The sequence below is a fragment of the Denticeps clupeoides genome, unplaced genomic scaffold (assembly GCF_900700375.1).
Source record: "Denticeps clupeoides unplaced genomic scaffold, fDenClu1.1, whole genome shotgun sequence".
Classification (NCBI taxonomy): domain Eukaryota; kingdom Metazoa; phylum Chordata; class Actinopteri; order Clupeiformes; family Denticipitidae; genus Denticeps; species Denticeps clupeoides.
Genome location: NW_021630101.1, coordinates 36,127 through 52,831, shown reverse-complemented (window position 1 = coordinate 52,831; position 16,705 = coordinate 36,127). Strand labels below are relative to the sequence as shown.

At 49.4% G+C, this 16,705-nt stretch overlaps 2 protein-coding genes across 5 annotated transcripts; one reads left to right on the top strand and one right to left on the bottom strand.

Annotated features, from left to right (window-relative positions):
* Nucleotides 1-643: 643 nt before the first annotated feature.
* Nucleotides 644-12,645, bottom strand: LOC114783556 (arf-GAP with GTPase, ANK repeat and PH domain-containing protein 1-like). 4 transcript variants are annotated; one of them, XM_028969049.1, is made up of 19 exons: nt 11,118-12,645; nt 6,078-6,136; nt 5,863-5,950; nt 5,685-5,770; nt 5,441-5,582; nt 5,218-5,352; nt 4,666-4,781; nt 4,454-4,585; nt 4,160-4,243; nt 3,947-4,051; nt 3,605-3,764; nt 3,388-3,504; nt 3,149-3,286; nt 2,809-2,868; nt 2,546-2,697; nt 2,345-2,435; nt 2,017-2,239; nt 1,343-1,610; nt 644-1,080 (listed from the first exon to the last, which is right to left on the bottom strand). In XM_028969049.1, exons 1-19 carry the CDS (start codon nt 11,278-11,280, stop codon nt 871-873), a joined length of 2,529 nt encoding a protein of 842 aa, XP_028824882.1. In that variant the 5' UTR covers nt 11,281-12,645; the 3' UTR covers nt 644-870. The 4 variants fall into 4 exon arrangements, with proteins under 4 accessions (XP_028824882.1, XP_028824880.1, XP_028824883.1 ...); XM_028969047.1 differs by lacking the exon at nt 11,118-12,645 and adding an exon at nt 7,564-8,897; XM_028969050.1 differs by lacking the exon at nt 2,809-2,868 and having other exon boundaries at nt 11,118-12,644.
* LOC114783560 (tetraspanin-31-like) lies at nt 12,117-16,122 on the top strand. The gene is made up of 6 exons (XM_028969055.1): nt 12,117-12,398; nt 13,799-13,966; nt 14,113-14,193; nt 14,334-14,465; nt 14,897-15,007; nt 15,091-16,122. The coding sequence occupies exons 1-6, from the start codon at nt 12,336-12,338 to the stop codon at nt 15,163-15,165; spliced, it is 630 nt and encodes a 209-aa protein (XP_028824888.1). The 5' UTR covers nt 12,117-12,335; the 3' UTR covers nt 15,166-16,122.
* Nucleotides 16,123-16,705: the final 583 nt, after the last annotated feature.

Genomic DNA, 16,705 nt, shown 5'->3' with positions numbered 1-16,705 from the left:
TTTTCGTTTAAAAATACACACGTGTAACGTGTATTAAACGTGTTTTCAAGGCACACACCGATTTTTTTCTCTGCGAACAGAAAAGGCAGAATGGGATTTGATTGTGTCCAGAGCCCTAATTTAATATATCAGACATCAGATTCCCATTTGATTAACAAAGAATAATCTGTATTAATTATAATGGTCATGGCATTCCCTCCATGTGTCTGGAATGATCCATGGGCGCAATGCATTTAAGAAAAATACTAAAAGGTGACGCTTTTAAAAGTTGTCATTTTAACATGCACTATTACACTGGATAACTGTCAGTGGAGATAAATGAAGCACTGTCTGAAAAAATGCTGGAAACAAAAAAAAGCAAAAAGCAAAAAAAGGATACATTTTGCAATTTGGAAATTGCATGGTGTGTTTCTAAAAAAAATAAAGTCATGTGTAGATGTTGCGTAACGGACAACTTTTGACCACTGTGATAATAGCTCATTAGCTTGAATGACTGGTGGTTAAAGAACGTATCTTCATGAACATGAACATACTGTGTGCTGGTTGTCTGTTTTTCACGTGGAGCAAAACAAAAACCAGAAAAGCAACAAAAAAAAAAGTTTACAATATGTAAACATTTCTTATTTAAAACAAGGGCAGGGCGTTTGTCCATTCAAGCTTTTATTCATTTTTTGAGGAATTATTTTCATTATGATAGACCTAATGCATTTTTAAAGCCATTTTAAGTGGATCCTGATGCCTTCAGATAATAATTGTGTCTCCCTTACACACAGACAGAGGTACATATACACAAACACGGTTTTGTGCTTAGAACTGTTCTTTACTTGAGACATTTAAATACTGGAGGGGTTTATGTCCGTGCGTGAGGTTTCAGAAGTTGTCCCTTCGCCTGGAGCATGACGGCCCCAGGCTGGCCGTGCTGCTTTTACGTGAAAGGCTGGGTGTGGGCCTGGTCGGCGACAGCTCGTTCGGGCAGCCATGCTGCAGCAGGATGTCTGCACACTCCTTGCTGCCCGCGGCACGAGCCAAGGCCAGGGCGCTCCTGCCCTGCGGGTCCTTCGCTGTGACGTCGCTGCCGTACTGTGAAGGGAGACGACAGTGGTCGTGAGGCAGGAATGATGCGGGAGTAGTAAAAACGTGGGGATGTGGTGGCATAGCACCGAGCAAAGCACCGTCCCCACACACGGCTCCCCGGGTGCCTGTCATGGCTGCCCACCGCTCACCAAGCGTGATGGTTAAATACAGAGGACACATTTCACGGTGTGCACCGTGTTCTGTGCTGCAGTGTATCACAAGTGACAATCACTTTACTTTCACTGTTAAAACCAGAGCTTCCACGTACCCACACCAGCAGCTGGGTCATGACCACGTCTCCCAGCTGACAGGCAGCGTGCAGGGCCGTCCGCGGTGGCGCTCCGGCAGGCGGCCTGTTGACCTTTTCCTTGGTGCTGTGGGCGAGGAGCAGCATCAGCCGGGCCAGGTTGCGCTCCGTCACCGCCGAGAGCAGCCAGGCTGACATGTCAATCAGGCCGCCCTCGTCTTGGGGAGGGATGGGCGCTACGAACAGGCGCTGCTCGTATTTGGCCCGGATCCACGCCTCTCTCTCTTCTCTGGGATACAAGCATGCAGTCGGGAAGTGAACAGTAATGAATGGCTGATGTTTTATTCACATTGATGCTGATATGCTAAAAGCAACTGACATTCGCCACCCAGATGTATTTCAAAAGGAGAATAAAACGACGATGACGCAGCATTTTACACATTTCAAAACGTATCCTAAATACATTTATCAAAACAGAATACAAAGTGGTGGTCAAGTGGACTCGTAACTGGAGGGTTACTGCCACTGAGGTCCCGCCCCCACACACTGCTCCCCGGGCGCCTGTCATGGTGCCCACTGCTCACCAAGGGTGATGGTTAAATACAGAGGACACGTTTCACTGTGTGCACCGTGTGCTGCGCTGCTGCAGCGTCTCACAATGACATTTTGAGTGTATGATCAAGACAACCATTCACCTTGATGCATCGTGCGTGGGCTTCTGCCGTCCCTCAGTGCGGCTTTCCCACACACTGTTGGCCACGTGGTTCCCGATGGCGGTCAGAACCTGCGTGAGCTCCGGAGACAAGTCGTCCAGGTCCAGAGATCGCACACGAGACAGATGCGTTCCCAGATTCCGGTGGATTCCTGAGCATTCAATGCAAATCAGGGCTCCCAAGTTAAGGCTCGCCCACGTTGGATCTAGAAGAAAAAAAACTGCTGTCAAATAATAGCAAAAAAAGTACTATTATTATTATTATTTTTATTATTATTATTAAGTGATGTTAAATGTAGGAGGATCTCTACTTGGTTCCCCGCAGTCCACACAGAGATGATTGCCCTTTGCATTCCGTATTGCTTGTAGGGCCACAGCCTCACTCTGACTGGTCCTTCGAGCCTAAAATTTCATTTTTTTGGGGTTTATAAAAACACAGTATCAGATAAATCCTTTCACGACGAGTGCAGACAGACTATTAAACAATATTTGCAACATTTGCTTCGATGTACCTTATTTCTGTTGCTTTCACAACCTTGCAGCGAGGCAAGAATCTGACTCTCAATGCCCAACACCCAGGCGTCCCTCTCCTCCTGCGACTGGGCTTCAAAGTACCAGGTCTGGCCAGAGCTCGACACGATTATGAAATCTGCGTTGTCCTCATCTGTAAAACTCCGACAGGGTCATCCGTTACACATGCAGAACCCACACCAGGAGAAAAGATTATTAGCACATTTTTACTTGTCTGGTTTTATACAATTTTTTTTTTTTTTACCTGCCTTGTAAATATTTTTCAAGCTACCAAAGCTTTTTAATTTCCACATTTTGCGCTTGGCTGAGAAGGAAGAAGGAAAAGCCACAGCAGCAGAGAGGGAAAGAGGAGAAGTCGTTATGTGGAAAGTACAGATGTTCAGCGCAAAAAATTGAAAGCAAGAAGAATGGAAAGTTATAGACGGAATGAGCAACCAAAGCAAAAGGCAACAATCAAGTGAAAGCAAAAACTATATTAATTTTAAGGAAGTTTGTGTGTAAATTGCCAGCTATGCAGTTAGAGTGAATAGATATTCCATTTCAGCCTTAGATAATAAGCTGTAATATGGTATATTTCAGCATACCCTCAGCCTGCCCCATCGCTGCGTCGCCTTTTGGGTTGAAGCTCTTCTTCCTGCCAGGCTTCTTCCTGTTGGTGAGTGGGGAGGACGGGACGTTCTCTTTTCCCAGAGGAGAGCTGGTTGCACCTTCAGGGCTGAAGTCTGCCAGTGTTACACGGAAATATGTTCAAATGGTGCAGGTCCTCCAGAATCAAGGCAGTATGGAAATTTGACGGTTATTGCAGCGCGAAGAATGCACACACCCAGAGTCTGTGACTTGTTGGACACCGTTGACGGGCAGCGTTTTAGTCCCCCCATGGGAGAAAAGCCAGTTCCGGCTCCCTCGATTACTGACAGGCTGGCTGAGTTGGGGGAAGCAGCTAGGAAATGGGAAGATGTTGCTGTAATTATCATTGACTACGTTGTAAGAGACTTGGCCTCTCATGGCTGTGAAAGACAAGAACTTTGTGCATTATTTACCAGACATAGTCCCATCAGAAGCTGTTCCATCCTTTACTGATCCATTCAGGCCAAGCGTGGGGCCACCAGGGGTGACAGCGCGAGGTGGCCTTTTTCCTGGCACTTTCACGGTCACTCGCAGCAGATTGATCTCTTTTCCGTGAACGTTTTGTGTGTAGTCCTAAAACCACATCATAGAACACCATACTATTGGTCTGGTATGGTACTGATATCTAAGGTGAAGTGTCATTGGTAGTTTGAAATGGTGACAGAAATGGTTCACATAAATCAAAGTGTCATTTTCTGCAGCCGTGTCAATGTTCTAAAGGACACATCATTGCTCCAGATAATGACTGAACTCACAATTAGACTTGGATAATAGGACAATATGCCATTGCTGGCTAGTGTCACATATTTCTTCTTCCTGTCCTTGTTCAGGGAACTCCCGCTCCGTTTCCACAAAAAGCCCTGGCAAGGCGGGAGAACAAATATCCAGGTCACACATGAGCATGTGGTCCATCATCCAACTATATCCATCATTAATGAGAAAGGGGGGGGTTCTTGCCACACACCAACCTGTTTGATGGGAGCTGAGCGGACCCCCGCGGCGTCACCTTTATTATCGACTGTCCGTTTCTCTGAGTCGCTGCCTCTGCGATTCTGATAAGGAACAGATGGAAACGGGGTCAAGAGCTGTGAGGGAAAGAAGGTGGTGATCAATCATAAAAGGAAATAAGAGAAATGTTGGAATAAGCCCGATTGGGACAGGAATGCTAATTGCATTTCTGTTTCTGGACCACAGCCCAATGCTTTTCGACATCTAGCCTAAAATCCAGAGTTTTCTGGTTTTTACACAACAGACTAGCTCACTGCAAAAAGGGACGTCCGTCGGCGGGGGAGGTTCCTTTGGGAGCCGCCCTCTCCCCGCAGCTCCTTGTGGCCAACCACGGGCGTGGAAGGCAAAGACGAGGAGAAGTCGTTGCTCTGACCTCCATTACTGGCCTGGAGGGTGGAGAGATTTGGAGCGGCTAGTTAGTCTTGCTTTTATGACCCCTGCAGACCCTGCTGGACTTGACCTGTACCTGGTAGGGTCCAGACGCTGTGGACGAGTCCCCAGAATGACAGGGCGAGTTCGGTAGGGATTTACAGGAGGCCGCGAGGGACGCTTGCTTTTTAGCCGTCGCTATTTTCTGGGCAGCTGAGGACCGAAAAGGAGGGGAAAAAAGTGAAATAAATATATGTGGTCAAGCCATAAACCATCCCTGGCCAAACTCCTGCGTCCTGCAGCCAACACAATTTCTAAATCATAATATCCATATAAAGTGGTGCTTGTTTCTGGCACTAAATGAACGCAGCAACAAGAACTCTTAGTCGCCTAGTGGGTAACACACTCGCCTATGAACCAGAAGACCCAGGTTCAAATCCCACTTACTACCATCGTGTCCCTGACTGTCCCCTGTAACTACTGATTGTAAGTCGCCCTGGATAAGGGCGTCTGGTAAATGCTGTAAATGTAACTCTGACGTGTGCATTTCAGCACCTCTGACAGCCGCTTTCAACTGCATCTATAGAACTGCATCCAAAGCAAATGAAGTTATATTTAGTACAACGCTTTCATGCATTTCTAGTCGTACCTTCTGTAAAAACCCGGTCCACGTTCAGGCCATAGGTGGCGCAGGTCTCGTAATAAGCACAGCGCCGCACGTCCACACACAGCTGCCGCGCCCGTTTATCTTCGATCACGCGTGGATTTGTGTTGCTGATCTTATCTGAGAGGTGAGCAGAATCGATCTCAAGAATTCTGTGACTCTTCTGAATGCGCCACGTCACGTGACCACTGGGTGTCTTTGTGGTTACCTTGAGTGCCCACCACAATCAGAGGAATCTCAGCACCGCCACGATGGCTGCTGAGCTCCTTGTAGTTCTTGTAAACATCTTGGAAACTGCCCTCATTCTCCAGGCTGAACACAAAAACGACGGCATCCACCCAGTTACAGAACTGCAGGGATTCAGACAGGGAGGTGCGATCAGTAAATACATTCATTTGAACTGTGGTCGATTAGAAGTATGAAATTCATGCATGTGGTCCAGACATAAATACCTGAGCGTCTGGCTGGCCAGACTCATCTCTGATCAGAAAGAGGTGACTCTGTCCATCCACCAGCACCTCCTTCTTATACCTTCCCCCTGGGCATGAAAAACACGAGGAAAGGGAAGTGAGCAGGGGTGCAGGGAGCCTAGGCAGGATGAGACGCAGTTGGGGTGCCTAAGGACCGTACCCTCAGGGGACTCCAGTGGAAGGTAGCTGCCTGTCACATATCTGTACACCAGTGCGGACTTGCCACTGCGAAGACTTCCCAGCACCCCCTGGGCAGGCACAAAAGCCCAGAAGCTTTCACAGAAGCGTTTAAAACGGAAAAGGTCTCCAAAAACCAACCTAGGCTTCAGTATAAAATATGAAAGATTGTAGTTTTGAGGTTAGTGGTTCTCTCACCAAGCGCAGCTCCGGAATAGTGCGGTTTAGAGTCCATTCTTGACCATTTGCACAAGCCACTGTGGAAAGAGAGAGAGAGAATGTTGGATAACTTTATCGTTTTTTATCAATGTCAGAGGCGTCAAACGTGGGCAAAAATGTCCCAACATTGTGGTACAAAAGAGAGTTTGTGTTTTTTTGCAGCATCTGGTGGGGCGGTGCTGACAGAGGAGGTTCGAGGAGAGGAGAGGTGGCTCCATGGCATCTGTCGTGGCACCAGCCGTGCGATGCCAGAGATGGCACAGGCACAGCAGGCTGTCTCCCTCCCTCCCTCCGACCGCGTTGTCTGCACCAGTGCAGATGTGTCTCGGCGTGGTGCAGCTACGCTGCGGGAGGCCGCCATTACGCAGCCCGTGGCCGCCGGGCCCGATCTGTGCACATCAGACCTGCTCTTTACCGAAGAAAAAGGAGGGATGCTATTTTAGTCTAAATACCTTCACAAGCTGCCGAAGATAAGACATGTAGCCCATATTCATCATTTCCAATTTTCAACTTTCTAATGCTCTGTCCGTAAAAAGGATCTCTTTGTCTTGCGTGGAGACACTTCAGCACAGCATAGAACAATCAGAACGATGCAGCTGCCTGGGCTGCACTTGCTCCTAATTTCCCCTCATTAGCTCATATCAATGCTCTTCCCATCATCGCATTGGTGGATCCCCACCCAGTGTCACGTATCCTGTACAATCGCCATCCCTCCCGGCACGTTCCTGTTGCCATAACAACCCTTCCTCCAACCGCGGCTTTTGCTCCTGTCCACAGAGCATGCACACAAATACATTCTGAGCACATGTACCACAAGATGCAAGCATATGAAACACACACACACACACAAACAAAAGAATGAAAATATGTCACGAAATATGCTTTTTATATGCTATGTTTTTGTGCCCTTGTAGTTGCAATGTATTTTTTTCATTCTATTATAGTATACTACATTATTATATAATAGTTCTATATTTAATATTGCAAATAGAGAACAATAACTTCAGTCACTTAGTTATCTTTCCCCTGCAGGCTCATTTAAGGTCTGGTTAATTATTCACGTTCCCGTCATCGATGATATATTGTCCGGCACCTAGTGGATGTAGCAGTGGACGTTCTGGTAAACACCGTGTCACCCCTGCATATTGGAAATTCTCGAGGCGCCGGTGATGAGAAGTGTAACACCGATGGAAAACAGGCCAGAGCTGCTACTCTAGTGGCAGCGGGCGGGACGTCAAAGATGGGATTAGACAACCGGACGTAACTGCTGCTGCCTTAGACGTGGGTTTCACTGGATTATATCCCGTTAGAAGAGCGTCCCGGATTAGAAGCAGGATGGGTGGGAGTGTTCTCTTGATGCAATTGTAGATAATCTAGTTCTTGGGACCCCGCTCATGTAACGATAGCTACAGCGATCACGATCTACTGTTGGAAACCACGCGCGTGTACAAACACAAACTTGTACCTTCGTCCTCGCTGGAGTGTCTCTGCACAGACTTGTGTGGTGGGCCGGCTGGTGTGCTCTTCGTGAAAATGCCACTGATGAACTTGAGCATCTTGCGGTCGCGGCTGCGCTGGGTCTGGGTGGCTCGTGGGTGGTTGGGAGCAGAAGGGTCGTCCCTGGTCTGGAACAGCTCCTCGGACAGGCGGTGCAGGTCACTGTTGTCCAGCGTTCGGCTCTTTTTCCCCTTCCGCAGCGCCCTGGGGGCCAGAGTGTCCGGACCTGGCAGAGACACCGAGCCCGTCAACACTCTCCCCGCGGCGCCGGGCCTCCCGGGCACCATGCGATCTCCCTGCTCTCCGCCCTCGCCACCTGCCCCGCCCGGGCAGCTGCCAGATCCACTCTCAGCCCAGGAGGCTCGACAGGGCCCGGCTTTAGGTGGGCTGGTCCTACTGGTCTTGCGTTCCAGGCTCTTGGAAGATTTGTCACGCTGTTCTCGGTGACCTGAGACACTACCATGAACACTCAGCAGGGACAATGGACGCTGGCCAACATACTCCAGGGTGTTCTTCTTCTTCTCTTGGGCTTCCTGGCTGTGAACCTGATCTCCGCTGACTGTGGTGACATTTTTCTGGTCCCGGTCTTGTAAATGGCTGCTGCAAGTCAGCCGTCCCCTGTCTTGATGGGCAATGGAAGGGATCCTCTCCCCTTCTTTCAGCTTCATACATTTTCCTGCCCCCTGTTCCATTTCCTCTGCGACGCCCAATATCAGAGGAGGCTTTCCTTCATCCACTGGCGACCCAGGTCTCTTCTGCCCAACCTCGGCGGCCACGGCTTGAGCTGCTGGTCTGGGTTGCCCCACCTCATGTTCTCCCACCGCCTCCACCTTCACCAGGGTCAGAGAGATGAGGTAGGTGGTCCGAGGCTGCAGTTCTTCTCCTTGGCTCATGTCAGATGTTGGAGGACAGACGAGTAAAATCTGGAAATATCTTCAGCAATCTTGCCAGTCCATTATCCAGATTGGTCTACGACGTCCTTCCACTATCTCCATATTTTACAGCTGCAGTCTCGTGAAAACCAGCCGAGAAGAAAAGTCTCAAGTGGTGACAGCCGTCAGAAACGCAGAAACAAGCGGCGCAAATATTACCTCATCCATTCCAAGATGAAGTCACAACGGAGCAGGACTCCTGTGGAAGAAGCCACGCGGTCCCCGTGAGATTCCCGCTCGGCGTCAGCAGGGCCGGCCCCCGGCGAAAATGCGGAGCCTCCTGCGGGTCGCCGCCGCCGCCGCCGCGCCTCGCCTCTCCTGCATCCCTCCCTCCTGCTCGCTCTCTCGCTGGTGCTCTGCCGCCGTCACCAGACACACCGCTCCCCGCCGCCGCCGCCGCCCCTCCTTCCCTCTCACACGTGTGCGCTGGGAAAAAGGCGGGGACGAGCCCCCCCAAACACCTCAACAGGCCATTGAAGGATTCATAGAACCCCCCCCCCCCCCCCCCCCCCCCCCCCTTTATCTTTAACAGCATCGTCACCGGACCGATTGCTTCACTCACGCACCGCAGCCGCCCCACACTGAGGTCTTAAATCATTTCACTCTGAGCGGGAACTGGCGTAGGAAGATGATTTTTCCATCTTGTCTCCTCGCGTGGGTTCCGGTGCGTCTCTCCCAGCCTGGTGGTTGTGGCACCTGCTCTCCACCCGAGGGAACAATGGCTGGTTTATTGCCCCGGCGCCTCGGCTCCTGCGCTAGTTAAACATTCGAAAGCGCGGACGTACGCGCGTGAAGATTAATGGAAGACCTCCGAGCGAATTTCACTGCAAGCCTGCTTGCTTTTTTTTTTTTCGAATTGTGGAGAATTTCAGCCCGTTGTCTTCGGGGGGAAAAAAGGAAATGACTCCTAACCCCATGACCCCCAGGCAGGTCTGTGCAGACATCTGGTGGAGGGTAATTGATATGCTAATAATAGCTCGCCAGAAGGGGGAGGGGGGGCTTCTGTCCAATCGAGGAGGTTGTTGTGGCTCGCAGCGGAGTGATTGAGGGGACAGAGATCAATGAGGCCGAATTTCGAGTCCCAGTCCTGTTAACTCATCAACAGTCGTCCCGATATTGTAACACCGTAGACTACAGCGTCATCACGCTGTAGTCTACACACACACACACACACACAATCAGTGCTTCCTGCACTGTTCCACACCCTCTTCTGACTCAAACACACAGAAACTTCAATGGAATAGATTTGTGCAACAATGACACAATAAGGTATTTTACATATTTTCTTCATATTTCTTTGATCAAGGAGACAGTCCACCACAACAACAACAACAAATTTATTTCTTATATAGCCCAAAATCACATACAGTACGTCTCAATGGGCTTTGACAGGCCCTACAGTTGACGCCCCCCACACTTGACCCTTCTGCACACAAGGAAAAACTCCACACAAAAAACTCTAGGAGAGAGAAAAAAGAAATGAAGAAACGTTGGGAAGGAGTGATACAGAGAGGGACCCCCTTCCCGGGTAGAGTGAGCCTGCAAATGGTGTCAGTGCAGGGTTGGTGATGGTTTGTACCACCAATCTTAAATGTGTGTACTTCACAATCCTGAGCATGGATTGGACCTTCTTCATATCCAGTGAGCTATCCAGTGACCTCCATAAAAATACAGTGTAAATTTCCCACTTGTGGGACTAATAAAGGTTTATCTTATCTTATCTTAGGGTGGTAGTGGCCTAGCGGGTAACACACTCGCCTGTGAACCAGAAGACCCAGGTTCAAACCCCACTTACTACCATTGTGTCCCTGAGCAGGACACTTAACCCTGAGTGTCTCCAGGGGGGGACTGTCCCTGTAACTACTGATTGTAAGTCTCTCTGGATAAGGACGTCTGGTAAATGCTGTAAAATGTATAATCAGCACCCTTTTTGCCCCATTACTTTTCAGTAATAGTTTTTATTTGAATGAATTATTATTAATATCTGATGTTAGACTGAATGTTCTGAGACTTTAAACGTATAACATGATACAATTTGTGATTTTCATTTCTACTTTGTGTAAATGACATAATATAGATACAAACTCTGCCGGCAGGTGGTGGCAGACTGACAGGAAGTGGCTTTTTGGGTCAGCCGCCGAGCGTCACACAGGAAGTACAACAACACGACATGTTCAAGGCTTCATCGTTACAGCCTCTGTCTGCCGTGCCAAGTTGAATTGTAATAAATGGCCATCGGGAACTGAAATAAATGGCCATCGGGAACTCCGAAGCGGAGCTGAGCTGAGGCAGGAGCTCTGAGGCCTGTTCTAGGGAAACCCACGCATCGGAGACAGGAAGTCTCGTGGTGTCTTTAACCTCGTCCCACCTGCTGTTTCTCAGAGACCATCTTGAACCACCTACCTCACACACAGCCCAGACTTCAGCATCTTCACCACCATGGTGTCTATTGCAATGAGCTCCAAAATACAACGATGACGGACACATTTACCAGCAAAACGTGTTTAAACATCCAACATAGGATCTTCTGCTGGAGAAACGCCCGCAGACGGACAATATGGCAATAATATTCAGGCTCGGCGTGGCTCACCTTGGATGCTGTGCAGGTAGAGCTTCAGCCCGGTCCTCAGCTGCGGATCCCCAACCCTCTCCAGCAGTTTCAGGAGCCGGTTGACGTTGTTCTGGACGCTCTCGTGGCGCCTCACTTCTGCCCTAATGGCACTCGAGTGGGCCACCTTAGTGGTACTATTCATCCTGCTCCCCGCACAAGTCGCACGAATCACACCTGATGACCATTCGTCCCCTCCGCCTCCCCCTCCATGCTAGGAAACAGAAGGTGGCGCGCAGGACGGCAAAAGTGCACTTGCTGCGCTTGTGTCAATTTCCTCTCTCTGCTTTTGAATTTGCTTCCTGGTTTGACACGGTTTCTGAATGCTTGACATTGTCACAAACAGGATCTTGTGGTTAAATTGACTCCAACGGCTGAAAATGGGTCAGTCGACTTGCCACTCTGCCTATAGGGACTGCAAGACACTTCTTGCACTCAGCAATCGCAGAAGGGTGATATTTTTTAGCGGGGGTCTCATTTCAGGCTTTTACAAGCCCGTTTTACTTTCAGATGTTATAAGGCGCTCTGGATGAGGGCGGTAGTGGCCTAGTGGGTAACACACTCGCCTATGGACCAGAAGACCCAGGTTCGAACTCCACTTACTACCATCGTGTCCCTGAGCAGGACACTTAACCCTGAGTGTCTCCAGGGGGGGACTGTCCCTATCACTACTGATTGTAAGTCGCTCTGGATAAGGGCGTCTGGTAAATGCCGAACATGTAAATGGGTTTTTTTTTCGTTCTGGGAGTTCAGTGAAACTGACGAGTCTTTGCATGTGTCTCTGGGCACCATTTTACACGCTTCTCGGTGCAGCTTGTCGCCACGGCGGCCCCTGCTGGTCAACACTCTCGTTTACAACGCGTCCTGTTCCACGTTAAGAGCACCATTGTGAACAGTTCGTACTTCCTGCCTTGCATTCAGCATCATCATCATCATCATCATCATCATCATCATCACTGTCCCCTTCTGTACGCTGCACCTCAGTTGTCACCAGAAATCATTAGTGGGTCGCGGGTCGGCAGCGGGGTTCACATGCCGAGGGACGAGGCGTCGTCACGTGACTCCGGCCGGTGACGTAAAGGCCTCTCCCGGGTGACGTCAGCGCGTCGCTGTTATTCGCAAAAACGGCGAGCGGCCGCCACACGCAGCGACACCGACAACCGACGACCGACGGGCCCGTCGGGTCACCGGAACGCGAAGATGGTTTGCGGCGGCTTCACCTGCTCGAAAAACGCGCTGTGTTCGCTCAACGTGGTGTACATGGTGAGGAGCGGACCGCCACGCCACCCCACGCCGGCCGCGGCATTATTATCCTCCCTCGTACGCGTGTTTCTGTCGCGGCGGTTTCTGGCGAGAAATAAAGTATGTTGGCGGAGTGATATGAATATTAAATATCACGACCGGTAAGAATGGCCGATCGTTATCCTCCGCTCGGCCACGGTAGCTGGCTAGGCTAACAGGCTAACATTCGGTGAGCGAAGTTCTGCGATTTATCTGCAGTTTAGTGTATTTTTTTTTTACGTGACTAATTGTCCCTGCTTTCGCCCGAACGTGAAATATCGGCGGAGGGTTTTTTTTGTTTTATTTTATTTTTAACCGTCCTCCGACAGAATGTGCCGCCCGGCTCCAGCGCTGTCCGGTCGGCCGATGAAGCGACCTGCAGCCGGGCAGCACATTCTGTCGGAGGACGGTTAAAAATAAAATAAAAAACCCACCTCAGCACGTCCGGTCACGAAGAGGGAACTTCCATCGAGCTGCGGTCCACATATAGATGGAAATCGAGAGAGTTGTGTGGGGGGGGGGAATAGCTGCATGTGAGCAGGATTTGACGGGGAGGTAGAAAATGGTGGCACACCGAGCTGCTGGCTGAACGACGCAGGATTTCTAAATATTTTTCTTTTATTTTTTTTATCATTATTATTATTAGCTTACTGCCATTTAATACCTCACCTGGAACTAGGTGTGGTCGGTCTCTTCCTCCTTCGTTGTTTACTGCTGACATGCTGCTCTGCGCTGGAGATAAATAACCAGGTCGTCCACTAGTCATGGATGGAACAGATGAAACGTTCACGTTGTGGCCCAGAATGTTGCTCTGAACAGGCCGTGAGGACGAAGAGGTTTATAAATCTCGTTGTCGTTATGATGCGGTGAAGGTTGGTTGTGGGTTCGAGTCCCGAACCGCCAAGATGCCGCCAAGGTGCCACTGAGCAAAGCACCGTCCGCACCTGCTGCTCCCCGGGCACCTGTCATGGCTGCCCACTGCTCACTCAGGGCGCTGGTTAAATACAGAGGACTCGTTTCACTGCATGCACCGTGTGCTGTGCTGCTGTGTATCACAATGACAATCACTTCTCTTTAACCAACACCCTTGGTGACCAGTGGGCACCATGTGGGAACGGTACCTTCATCAAGGGGACCTCGGTGGCACCCTAGCGGTTCGGGACTCGAACTCGCAACCTTCCAATTCCTTCCCCGCTAGGCCACCACTTGCTTGGATATTCCTGCTCATGTAGTTCACGGCTGCTTCCGTGAGACGGTTCATGATTGGTGGAAATTACGTTTAATAGGAAGCCGCTCGTAGTTCTCAGTTCAGGATCAAGGTGCTTCAGAACGTGCCAGATGATTGTTTGAGCTGCTGTTTTTTTTTTTCTCTCCTGTGTCAGCTGGTAGGGCTCCTGCTGGTGGGCGTGGCAGCGTGGGGGAAGGGCTTTGGCATCGTGTCCAGCATCCACATCATCGGTGGCGTGATCGCAGTGGGCGTCTTCCTCCTGCTTATCGCCATCGTCGGGCTCATTGGTGCCATCCATCACCACCAAGTCATGCTTTTCTTCGTATCCACCATCTGTTTCTCTTTTTCTTTTCTTTCTTTTCTTTTTGTAGGCTGAATTAGGGCTTAAAATTTTTTTTTTTTTTTTTTTTTTTTTTCTTAAACCACAATTCCTGTGTGTTGATTGTCCCTTAACCCCTTTCTCCGCAGTACATGGTCATTTTGTTCATAGTCTTCCTCTTCCAGTTTGGAGTCTCCTGCTCCTGCTTGGCCATGAACGAGAATCAGCAGGTGGGGTCTTTCATGGCTTCGTATGAATTTGTCTGTCAGCCTAAGCTACAAGTGATTTGTCCCACCTGTCTTTGGGGTCTTTCGGAGGTCTTCTGTTGGGGACCTGTGTGATTTTTGGATGTGTGTCTGAACTGTCGCAGCTGAAGCTGCTGAACTCCACCTGGGAGTTAATGGCCAACTCCACCCGAGACCTGGAGAGCAAGCTCGACTGCTGCGGCCTCCTCAAGACGCCCCAAGCTCAGTACGAGAAGGACTGGGCGGCCTGTCCTGCGGTACGACCGCTCGTCTATTCAACACTCAAATGTTTTTTTTTTTGTCTTGCAGAAGACCAGAACTTCATTTAGCATGGAGGCAGGTTCCCTTCACAGGAACATAGATTGAAGTTCCATATCAGAGGAGACCTTTAGCCCTTTTTGAACACTCATGAACCTTCATAGGAATCAGCACCCTGAAGATCAGTAAGGGACGACCTTATCAGTTCTCTACGTATCAATTTTCTCTTCAAGTAACATCTCACACACACAGAACAGAGATCTGATGAAGGTCCCAATATACCTCTTATTTGGTTTTATACAGACTGAAGATTATTTTGAATATATAATGAGTTACGACATTCTTCTGTGTGAAACGTGGCCGCATGTTGAGTTTTAAAATGAGCCCCGCCCTCTCGTTTCTGCCCCGTTCTCTGGGTGCTGTGCCGCAGGAGTGCAAACCGAAAGGCAGCTGTAGCACCTGTGGGACCCTGATGCTGCAGCACGCTTCCGAAGCGCTCCGGATCCTGGGAGGAGTTGGACTTTTCTTTAGTTTTACCGAGGTTGGTCTGTCTGTCTGTTGGACTCGTTTCTTTAGAAACGTTGAACCGAATAAGTGAACTGTTTATTTCTCTCCCCCCTTCAGATTCTAGGCGTCTGGCTGGCCATGCGCTACAGGAACCAGAAGGACCCGGCAGCGAACCCCAGCGCTTTCTTATAGTCCCCGTTCGCCCTGCTCCCATCACCCGCTCCCCCAGCTGAATAACGTGCACCGCAGCAGACTCGGATCCAGCCTGAATTTCCGCCAGCCGGTCGCTCTGGAGAATCTCGCAGGACTGAACGCGCCCGAGCGTCTCGCAGCGTCCTCACCCGTCACACTTCCCCTTCACGCCGTTAGTCGTGCTCGATTCGGTCACACGCCGAGACCTCATGTATGATGGGATGGCAGGATGGTTCGGGCTCCACCTTCCTCGCGCGGGGCGTCCTTGACTTGAGTGAATTCCGCCGGGCTGCGCGTGGCCGCTGGCTCTCATTAATAACAAAAAAAAAAAAAAAAATTATTTTAAACCAACAAACATGCCTGTTACTGATGCATCTTCTAACACGAGTCCTCCGGCGAGGTGCGTGTAGTAAGTGTGTGTTCGTGTGCGTAGAGCTTCCCGGTAAACGCGCAGGAGGGGGCGCCGCCATCGGCTGAGCCATGTACTTCTTCATTTGCCAACGGACTGCAGTCCTCGCGCCGCACGAAGAGGGCGAGACGCCCGCGCACTTTCAGTTTCTTTCTGCTTTCTGCCGTCTTTTCTTTAAATGAGGAGTTGGGCCGCTTTCTAGATGAGCGTTATTACGCCCCACCGATGGCAGGTTTGTGGTTCTTTGGGTGCATTTCAACGGACCGAGAAGTAAAATGAGCCCCTTTTCCTGTGTGTTTTATTCACTGCTCCCCGTAAGACGGAAGGATGAAAGAAGGTTGGAACTTCTTGCTTAAAAGGGGGTTGAGGAACATGCACTCACATTAATATATAAGTGTTAACGGCCAACCTGTTCCTCTACCATTTCCCCCCCCGTGCTGCCTTTAACACACACACACACACACACACACACACACACACACACACACACACTGTCCTTCTGATCCTTTCAACCACAAACCAGTGTTCCAGTCGAACTTTAGGAATAACCAGTAGTACCAAGTGGGCTTTTGTATATTTATGTCATGTACATGCACTGTTACGGTTGCCATCTTTCTTTTTTTGCCAATGTGTCGTGTTTGCTTGATGTGTGACTCCTCCTTAAAATATGTGTAATATTTGTTCATAGGGACTCCTTTTTATTGCTTTTTTTTCCTTCAGGGTACCGTCTGATCTGATGCATTTCCCCCCCCCCTCGGACCTTAGAAGTACTCTGTTTCTAATACATTTATGTGATGTGTTTTTAGACTAATTTATGAGAGATTTGTACGCCAGCCTTTAACTTGACGTGTGCTGCTCCCTCAACACCTGCTTGTGTTTTTTTTTGAGAAACGATATTTCTTTAATTTGGAAACCCGGTGATGAAAGAAAGCGATGCTGCTGATTTGTACTGGTTATGTTATGCTCTTTTTTGTTTCTGGAAAACCGAAATGATTGGACAATAAAGTTGGATGTTAAACCGAAATGTTGGTTAGTTTTCTTAATATCGCCATTTAAAGTAATGACAGTCTGACTTCTTTTCTGTAGAAGGATAACTTGACGTGAAAATGTGACTTTGTGAGATGATTTAAC

Excerpts from the sequence above, each read along its gene's own strand:
- LOC114783556 (XM_028969047.1), bottom strand. The coding sequence starts at position 8,488 with ATGAGCCAAGGAGAAGAACTGCAGCCTCGGACCACCTACCTCATCTCT. Across the intron at positions 5,583-5,684 it reads CTGGCCAGCCAGACGCTCAG|TTCTGTAACTGGGTGGATGC; the intron begins GTATTTATGTCT and ends GAATCCCTGCAG. Across the intron at positions 3,765-3,946 it reads CCTATTATCCAAGTCTAATT|GACTACACACAAAACGTTCA; the intron begins GTGAGTTCAGTC and ends ATGTGGTTTTAG.
- LOC114783560 (XM_028969055.1), top strand. The coding sequence starts at position 12,336 with ATGGTTTGCGGCGGCTTCACCTGCTCGAAAAACGCGCTGTGTTCGCTC. Across the intron at positions 13,967-14,112 it reads ACCAAGTCATGCTTTTCTTC|TACATGGTCATTTTGTTCAT; the intron begins GTATCCACCATC and ends CTTTCTCCGCAG. Across the intron at positions 14,466-14,896 it reads ACTGGGCGGCCTGTCCTGCG|GAGTGCAAACCGAAAGGCAG; the intron begins GTACGACCGCTC and ends GCTGTGCCGCAG.